At 41.1% G+C, this 10,000-nt stretch overlaps 2 protein-coding genes across 2 annotated transcripts in view; both read right to left on the reverse strand.

Annotated features, from left to right (window-relative positions):
* Positions 1-4,922, reverse strand: part of LOC134178939 (flap endonuclease 1-like) — a 5,836-nt gene extending 914 nt beyond the window's left edge. The window contains exons 1-14 of the mRNA XM_062645852.1: positions 4,802-4,922; positions 4,628-4,733; positions 4,463-4,522; positions 3,486-3,528; positions 2,979-3,042; positions 2,693-2,730; positions 2,550-2,621; positions 1,963-2,013; positions 1,808-1,893; positions 1,268-1,334; positions 1,163-1,214; positions 609-688; positions 517-549; positions 48-101 (exon numbers count right to left, since the gene is read on the reverse strand). Of these exons, the coding sequence (XP_062501836.1) occupies positions 48-101; positions 517-549; positions 609-688; positions 1,163-1,214; positions 1,268-1,334; positions 1,808-1,893; positions 1,963-2,013; positions 2,550-2,621; positions 2,693-2,730; positions 2,979-3,042; positions 3,486-3,528; positions 4,463-4,522; positions 4,628-4,733; positions 4,802-4,883 (888 nt within the window). The 5' untranslated portion in view covers positions 4,884-4,922. The remainder of the gene's footprint in view (positions 1-47; positions 102-516; positions 550-608; positions 689-1,162; positions 1,215-1,267; positions 1,335-1,807; positions 1,894-1,962; positions 2,014-2,549; positions 2,622-2,692; positions 2,731-2,978; positions 3,043-3,485; positions 3,529-4,462; positions 4,523-4,627; positions 4,734-4,801) is intronic.
* A 253-nt stretch (positions 4,923-5,175) lies between these two features.
* The window catches only part of LOC134178940 ((Lyso)-N-acylphosphatidylethanolamine lipase-like), a 7,616-nt gene continuing 2,791 nt past the window's right edge, over positions 5,176-10,000 (reverse strand). The window contains exons 3-5 of the mRNA XM_062645853.1: positions 7,340-7,882; positions 5,738-5,849; positions 5,176-5,675 (exon numbers count right to left, since the gene is read on the reverse strand). Coding sequence (XP_062501837.1) covers positions 5,366-5,675; positions 5,738-5,849; positions 7,340-7,882 — 965 coding nt within the window. The 3' untranslated portion in view covers positions 5,176-5,365. The remainder of the gene's footprint in view (positions 5,676-5,737; positions 5,850-7,339; positions 7,883-10,000) is intronic.

Genomic DNA, 10,000 nt, shown 5'->3' on the forward strand with positions numbered 1-10,000 from the left:
CAGAAATTCCATTAATAGCAATCAAACCAACCCACAAGCAGTAGTACCTCAACTTCCCCTGGATCAGTGATCTCTGGTTCAAGAAACAATTGTCTGGCCTCCTAAACAAAGCAATTAAGCTGTGTGAATGTGTGTGTGTGTGTGTGTGTGTGTGTGTGTGTGTGTGTGTGTGTGTGTGTGTGTGTGTGTGTGTCTGCATGTGTGTGTGTGTGTGTGTGTGTGTGTGTGTGTGTGTGTGTGTGTGTGTGTGTGTGTGTGTGTGTGTGTGTGTGTGTGTGTGTGTGTGTGTGTGTCTGCATGTGTGTGTGTGTGTGTGTGTGTGTGTGTGTGTGTGTGTGTGTCTGTCTGCACGTGTGTGTCTGTCTGCACGTGTGTGTCTGTCTGCACGTGTGTGTCTGTCTGCACGTGTGTGTGTGTGTGTGTGCATGTGTGTCCATTTCATACTAAACTTCCCACATTCAAACCTTGAATCCCATACAAAAACATCACATCAACACAATGTCCCATCGTCCCTACCTTATACAGCCATCCATCAGGAACCGGATATTTCTGCATGAAAATTCAAATTTATTCATCGTGCCATCGAGTCCCTCATTCACTGCACTAACCTTATTGTCAATGTGTTTCAGTATTTCGTCGATCGACTTGTGTTGACGAAGAAGCGTGATCGCTCTCTGTGGTCCTATCCCTATACAAACGTATTAGTCATTGATATCTACACACTGCATGGTCTGCACAGCCCATACACTAACCGAACTGCAAAAAGTGGCCCCATCCATTGTTACCTCTCTATCTGGTCTCTCACCGTGTGTGTGTGTGTGTGTGTGTGTGTGTGTGTGTGTGTGTGGTGTATGGTGTATGGTTATCAGTTAACCAGTCAAAGGTATCTAATTTAGCGCACACTAAGGGTACTAAGTTAACGCACGGTAAAACCTCATCTAGCGCACGCTAGCTATTGTTAACTTAAATAAATCTTAATTTAACGCACGCTACGTTGACGCACGCCAATAGGTCGTAATTTAGCGTACGCTAATAAATGCTAATTTGACGCACGCTGATGGTGCAAATTAAACGCACGCTACTAAATGACAAGATTGATTTAGTATCATCGTTAAATGCATGTTAGGCCATACCATCTAACTGAGCAGCCTCTATCGTTTACCTTTGATTGACCCACAGTAATCACAACCGAGGAGGATCCCGAGATCTATAAACTATGAGGCGAAGTCACAGCAAGTTACGTTTCTATATGTCTACAAGTCATTACTTGTTCTTGCGTGAAATTTAGTTCTTCCAATAGTTTACTGAGATGATACTCGTGGATTGGCATCTTTCTATTAATAGAAATTAAATTTCGTTTAACTCGATAAGTAAGTCTTAATTAATATTAATTAATTAACAAGTGTTAATCATGCAACAATAATATTTAATTAATATTGACTAATTAATAAATAACAATGTGTAATGTAACAATATATTAATATTAATAAATAACAATGTGTAATGTAACAATATATTAATATTAATAAATAACAATTTGTAATGTAACAATATATTAATATTAATAAATAACAATGTGTAATGTAACAATATATTAATATTAATAAATAACAATTTGTAATGTAACAATATATTAATATTAATAAATAACAATGTGTAATGTAACAATATATTAATATTAATAAATAACAATTTGTAATGTAACAATATATTAATATTAATAAATAACAATGTGTAATGTAACAATATATTAATATTAATTAATTAATACCCATTACAATTTCTAGTACAACATACTGCTTTGCACCTTGCTTCACTGAATGTCATGTGTCTGAGGAGAACATTCGATGCAAACGTCAGTGCGTCCATGTCTTCTGTTGCAGTTGCATAGACCTACAGTCAGAGAGAATGTTTTCAATAAGATGTAGTGATCGTATTTGGTGGCAATAGCAAGCGCTGCACCTTTCCAGCTTTCACCAAAGCTGCACACTGTGCCTCTGCTTCACATGGTGCCTGAAATGATATGTGGATTGTGTTAAACTTCTAGATGATTGATATGGTATGATCATACGCCACACACACACACACACACACACACACACACACACACACACACACACACACAGACAGACAAGTAACATGCACACAGGCAGGCAGGCAGACAAACAGAGTTGAATGTAGATTTCAATGTTGAAAATATATGTATTTGGACAGACAGACAGACAGACAGACAGACAGACACACACACACGCATGCGCAAACAGAGAAATCTTTCAAAGCTGTCAAGAGATGAGAGCAGCTGGGCATTTTGCAGTACAGCTTCAATGCTGTAATGCTTCTATTGTGGTAGGAAAGTTACATGCTCTGGACTTGCTTGTCTAGCATTTTTAGTGGTGTGATGGAAACTTCATCTGAGAAAAATATAAGATCAGTGACAAACAAATAGACAGAGAGATAGATAGAAAGACAAACAGACATACAAACAAGCAGACGCGCGCGTGCACACACACACACACACACACACACACACACACACACAAGGAACCAACCTGAACAACTGGCACTCCCATGAGGCTGAGAAGATACTTGCACTCGTCGGCATGCTGCCTTGTCGCTTTGACCTTAGCAATTAGATAAACACGTGACATGTACTGTACATGTATGAGGTATAATAACACACAAAAATCCATACCATTCTCCTCTGATATTTTTCAACATTTTCTTGATCGCCTGCATTGATGTAATAAAAATATCAACATATTTATTATATTTAATTAATAAGTTATTGATATTAAAACTAATATATTATTTTGTTATTATTTATAATATTTAATATTAATTACACTGATTTATTAATCAATTTATAATATTAATATTAAATTAATAACAATTTAGTTTCATCCTAAATTTACTTACATTCATATTGCCAATTAATCAATTGAAATTAATTAGAATTTCACAGGCCAAGGCAAAGTAACCTTCGTCCTGTGCCTTCTCCAATGCTTTCTGTGCCTCTTCGCGTCGTTCTAACCGTTTGGCAAGCTACACATGCACAACATAAAACCTAAAGCCAACGAAACCACAACTACAATAAACCTATATTACGTGACCACCCCAGGTAATCATTGTTTATGAAAAGTAGTTGCTGGGTAAGACCTTGCATACCCAGACCCTACTGTCTTGCCACTTGGTAACGTGACTACTGCATATGTCACTGAATTAGTAGCAAATATGTTGACATAATCCAGTATATTTACTTGTATGAATGTAACTGATTGTGTGTTAGTAATAAAGCCAAGAATACAATGATTGGTTAAAGTGAGCGTTGAATTCAATTGGGGCACCAGATCACTTGCTGATTCAGTTAGAAATAAGTCGCCTGATGAAGATCCTAATGTATGGTGGAATGTTGTGTGTCTTGCAAAGTGGCTGCTTGATATCAAATGGTTGGTTGTATGAGTTTACTGTGTTAGTATTGCACGTACTTCTCCTGACTTTAGTTGTGGAGGTTTTCCATCAAAGACGTAGCTGTAAAGACACGAAATGGAATTAAATTATATTGGACAAATTGGCAAGTAAAAAGACACATGCGCGCGCACGCACACACACACACACACACAAACTCATGCACACACAAGAACACACACACACACACACACACACACACACACACACACACACACACACACACACACACACACACACACACACACACACACACAATGGACAAATGTTAAGCCCTCCACGTCTTTCTACATCGACCCTGAGGTCAGTTGCGGAGATAGCTCCCCCTGCCTCTAGAGACAGAGCCTCCATGCACTACATGGAGTCTTGGGGACAGCGCTAAAATCCACCTGGAGCTTGGCCAGAGTCATCCAGGGCCACTGACAATGGCGCAGCTCTGGGACTGGACACCAAGGCCCGCACGTACCCGTCTGCTGCATGATGTTGCTGCCAAGCCAGCGGTCTTGTCCATCCCAGTCAATGACCAGGTACTCATTTATACTCCTGAGTCAAGAGAAGCAAGTGTGGGTGAGTTTCTCCTTGCTCAAGGAAACTGTGACAGTGTCGCCTCCACCAGGATCGAACCTTCAACCCTCATCACAGAATACAAGATCCCAAATGTCATCACCAACACTGTACCATCTGCTCCACCGCCCCCCCCCACACACACACAACACGCACACACACACACACCTTGAACCTTGAAGCCGCCCATAGTAAAAGAAACTATGATAGCGGGGCCCTTGGATTTTGCTCCTGACACACACACACACACACACACACACACACACACACACACACACACGCATGTAATGCAAAATTCAACATAACACATTATTTGTCATACGTATATCACAAAATTCCACAAAAGTTAATATCAACTCCAAATACACTATTAAATATAAATTTACATGTAGATCTCTACAAAAACACCAGAATACCCAACTCTAAACCTCACACTGGTTTGATGCCATTTTCAACCATCCGTATAGTTCTATAGAACATGCCCATCAAATGACTACAAAAGAAACTTCTGTAGCATGTGTTCGCATTGCACGAGACTCGGAGTCCCAAACATTCTGCGCGCATCAATATCTGGGACCGCGAGGACAACATGTCTGACCTTGTTGTTTCTCCGTTATCGCTTGTCAATGCGACGCCTCCGTCTTGTCGCACAGCGATCAAAAACTGATATATGCTCATAGATGCGTCAATGGCCACCTTCCGACCTACCAATCAGAAAGCGCGCGGAACATCAATGAAAGACTTCGCACGCATTGCGCATTTACATGCTCACCGAAATAGTTCTTCATTTCGCTTGTTTTCATAGCGGATGGCGCGTAGTCTGCGATAAGTCTGGCAAGACCCTGAATGCCCATTTTCTCGACGACAGCACTTCGCGCGGAAATGGTGTCACGTGATTGAAACACGAATCCCGTATGCTTCCATGTTACCGATGGATAGCGCGTTAGCTAGACAACATTTTGTGTAGCCAATTTGTTGAGCAATTTAATGAACAATTTTCTTGTTGAATTAGCAAGTAATTTAAATGTGATTTTTTGCTCTGGGGTGAAAGTGTATGATAGCAGCGCATGCGCAAGCATAGCAACTACGAGTTCTCAACCCTGTGGCAGTCAAATCTCTAGCACTGTGAAGACACACATGTACACATAGTCTGCAATCTTTGAATTCAAAAAGTCACATAATTGATCAGTAGACAGACACTAGAGATAATTAAATAATAAATTACCAACAGTCATGATGCAGATACATTAATATCAACTACCTCTTAAACTATACGTGTACTCACAAATTTGGTATAAATCGATAATAAAATTAGAGACATTGACAGCAAGGTTATCTATTGCCCGGATTGTTCGCTGTGATGTAGATCTTGGTGTACATTGTTACATATCCCGATGACAATGTCGTTGAACTCGTCGCTCTTATCCGAGTAAATGTGATGGCCGGCTTTATCAATCTGTTTGACATCAACGTACGAGTATGGTCTCAGCTCTTTTACCTTGTCACTGACTGAGATGTCCATCCAAGTACGACTCCCATAGATCATGGTTATTGGAATGCTGTGATCTAATTCGTGGATTCTTTGAATCATAGGATGCCTGGCCCAGCCAAACGACTTCGTCATTGCCTTGAAAGCTGATTCACCACTAACGTACAAAATCGAATATATCGTATAGAATTAAATATAATTAATTAGAAGATGACATACGAAGGTGTTTGTGCGTTGCAGTGGTAAATGTAGTTAACGACTGTATCGTCACCGAAGACTGTGTCATACTTTGCCTGAATATCAGAACGAAACCTGACAATGAGATTTGGTCCTAGAAAACAGGTTAGACTATTTGGAGGGATGCATCTTTCGACACAACAGACTACTAGTATTGTATTGGAGGGATGCATCTCACAACACACTAGACTATTGTATTGGAGGGATACATCTCACAATACACTAGACTATTGTATTGGAGGGATACATCTCACAATACATGTGTGAACTCATTTATTTAGACTAAACGAGGAGCTAAACCAACTGTATGCAGCCAACACAGACTAACAATCCTGTGGCGCCACACTAAAATAAATACAGTCAGTAAAACAATTGCAAACAACAGTACAGTTAGAACTATTTGTACTCTAAGCAATATATAAGATGACTATCTATATCTAAGCCAATCTTACTTACTATGTAATCTATTTCTAACAAACCATATTATAAAAGAATGTTCAATTACAGTTTTGACAATATTAGACATGAGATGTTGTTGGTGTTTTGTTGGAATATTTAATAGATAAAAGAACTGCTGGAGACCAATGATGTTAATAAATTCTCTAGAACCAACTTCAATGTTGATCTGTTTGCATATAATTTCTTTCTCTTTCATGTTATTTATCAGTTCCGTGTATCTATTTTGTTTCCGCTCATTAGCAGCATCAAAGTTAGTTTCATGACATATTGTCAGCTCGACAAAATAAACTTTAATGGGACCCTTCCTCCATATAACAATATCAGGATGTTGAGAAGTGGCAATAATATGAGTAGGGAAATGAGTGGAACTATCCTTGTGGTCGGCATAAATGTTGAACATTGGGGGAAGATATTTTATGGCTTCTTTTAATAGTAGATGTAGAATAGCATCATGTCTTGTATTATAGTATCCATTTTCACTAAAACTTCACAGTTGTTCAGTACATGGAGAATCGATTGTCTGCTACGACATAGAGGGCATTTGTCACAGGTTCTCTTTTTCCATAGAACTAAGTTGGCATTTGATGGTAAAGTTTCGTTGGTAGCATTCATGATAAAACATAGTTGACTTGATGGTAGATGTCTAACACACTTTGCCCACATATCTGGTGCCGAATTATTAAGTCTGCTGGTACATCCTTGAACTCTTCGACTTTGTAGTTTGTTTTTTAAAAGTTGTTGCTGTTGGTCTTCTTTTAGGCTGAATTTAGTTTTCTGTTTAGTTTTCTGACTATTGTATTGGAGGGATGCATCTCACAATACATTAGACTATTGTATTAGAGGGATGCATCTCACAATACATTAGACTATTGTATTGGAGGGATGCATCTCACAATACACTAGACTATTGTATTGGAGGGATGCATCTCACAATACATTAGACTATTGTATTGGAGGGATGCATCTCACAATACACTAGTCCATTTGCATTCATTCCACAATACATAAGACTATTGTATTGGAGGGATGCATCTCACAATGCATTACACTATTATATGGGAAGGATGCATCTAACAATACATTACACTATTATATAGAAAAGTTGCATCTGTCTCACTATCTCACCCCAAGGTCCAGCTGCTCTAATTCCTGCCAGTGGATTAAACGGCTCCATAACTCTGACCATCATCCTCACCCACATTGGCACCCGTCTGGCAAACCTCTCTGCTGCATCAAGCGGCTGCTCAGGAAAACCCCAAGGTTCAGCCAACACAACATGTTCCACTCTCTCAGGAAACTTGATTGCATATGCCGACGCAAGATACGCTCCCAGACTGTGACCCAAGAGAACAAACTTCTCTAATCCAAGCTCGGCCCTCCACTTCTCTATTGACTCAACTAACTGATCTTCGGCCTTCACAGGGCAGTCACTAAATTTAGGTCTCGAACTACGACCAAATCCAAGCACATCAAACGCATAAACAGAACGATGACGACTCAGTTCGTCCAAGTTCTTTATCCAGATGCCAACTCCACCTCCAAAACCGTGAACAAGGACGAGAGGAATGTGACTGGAAGTGTCCAGCTGAGACGAGTTGATGGAAATACTTCGAATCTGACAGCCATCACCGATGTCAACCATCTGACTAGTCACAGCAGAGGTGAGAGCTAAATGTAGATAACATTGATATAAATGACTTCAGTAACAATACAAATTGACTGATTATGTTCTCAATAAGAAAACTCGATGGTACAGTTGAGTGCTTGGTTACATAGCAAATACCTTACCATGAAGCTGACTGTTTAGTTCTACGAATATAAATAATTTGTATTGTAAATATATGCATAAATATATAAATACATAATAGTGTTGTAGTTTTCACATCACTAATATATATCTAACATATAAAGCTCAAATTGTCTGTGTGTGTGTGTGTGTGTGTGTGTGTGTGTGTGTGTGTGTGTGTGTGTGTGTGTTCGCATTTGGCGGCCACGTCTTTTGTCCGTTCGCAACCGAAATTGGCACGCACACTCAGCGCACACAGAGGAAGGTTTGCGTAAAAAAATTAAAAAAAATATGCACCGGGTCCCCTCTCGAGGGGTCGACACCCGCCTAAAATTTCTCGATGACACAAACGCTACACATTCCGGTTCATTCGAACACACGCCCAAACCAGTCCCGTGTAGAACGTATGCATCGTCGTCCTTCGCAAAGCTTCGAGCAATCTTGCCGACGAAACTTACTCTTCTATCGCTTTCATTTCTCTCCAAATTCTGATGCATTTGCACCGAATCCAACCTACACGTTTCTGCAGCAAGCGCTACACGGGGAGTGTGTCGATTTCTATCGAAACAAGTGCGAAGAGCAAGATTCGAATCATCAAGACATCCGGGACCTCGCAACAAAGATGCACGTGACGTGTCCTCAGATCTAACTTTACACTACAGTATCTTGCCCGTACGAAGAACGGGCCATGTATACTAGTATATATATATACACAAGCTCCAATGCCCGGCTTCGCCCGGGGGACAACCCATGCCAGGTGCTTCTCCTTTCCACTTCATAGCGCCGCAGTTGGAAGTGGAGGAGAGACAGGTCCCATTTTTATAGGTAGAGATTATAGCAGAAAGTATCTAAAAATGCGTTTGATGGTTGGAGAGGCAGAGGGGTGTAGCCAGGTCACGTACAGTTTGTTTAGAGAACCGTTTACTGTCACTAATTAGCCGTGGTGTAAGTGTTTTTACCGTTTAGTAGCAGCCAGACAGAATTCTCATTCATAGTTATATCTCGTTCAATTGCCGTTTCCAAAATCCCGTTGATTGGATTAGCGATTGGTTGAAACCATTTCGACTTGGACGTTGCTGCCAGGTGTATCGAACTTGGCATCTATTCGACACGTGTTCAGTTCCAAAAAATCCCATTGATTGGATTATTAATCCCGTTAATTGGATTATTGATCCCGTTGAAGCCATTTCGACAGTCCTGTTGCGGAGAACAGGTGTATCGAGCTCATGTGGCCCGTCCTTCGTACGGGCAAAATACTGTAATGTAAAGATAGGTCTGTGGACACGTCACGTGATATCTTAGTTGCGAGGTCCCGGATGTGCTGAATAAATTCGAATCTTGCTCTTCGCGCTTGTTTCGGCAAGAAACGACACGATCGGCGCCTAATCGAGTCGTCGTGGGAGAAGTCAGGAAGACGACCACAGTCTCACTTTCGACCCTTGGCATCTATTCGACACGTGTCCAGTTTCAAAAAATCCCGTTGATTGGATTATTGATCCCGTTGAAGCCATTTCGACAGTCCCGTTGCGGAGAACAGGTGTATCGAACCTGGCATCTATAATTTCGACGCGAATCCCGTAACGTGCAAGTCACGTGCAATACTTACCCGGATAATCCGTTCCCCGTATAAAACGAATGCCGACTCGCGTCATTTCGACAGTCCCGTTGAACGTCGTCTCGTCGAAGACGTTGCTGGCGTTTCGGAGAATAGGTGCGTCAAACACGGCAGCTCTTCGACGGTCGTATCTAACGAAGTCACGACTCGTACCGACTGTCGTCTTTTCGACGGTCCCGCTGAACGTCGTCTCTTCGAAGACGTTGCTGGCGTTTCGGGGAACAGGTGCATCAAACACGGCAGGTCTTCGACGGTCGCAGACTGGCAAACGACTGTGTGCGTATTTTTTCGAGACCCGGATATCAGCAAGAATATCTTCCTTTTCCCGACGTCGCCGGCAATAGACGACACGCTCGGCGCGTACCGTCCGACGTCGGGAACGGGC

The sequence above is a fragment of the Corticium candelabrum genome, chromosome 4 (assembly GCF_963422355.1).
Source record: "Corticium candelabrum chromosome 4, ooCorCand1.1, whole genome shotgun sequence".
Lineage (NCBI taxonomy): Eukaryota > Metazoa > Porifera > Homoscleromorpha > Homosclerophorida > Plakinidae > Corticium > Corticium candelabrum.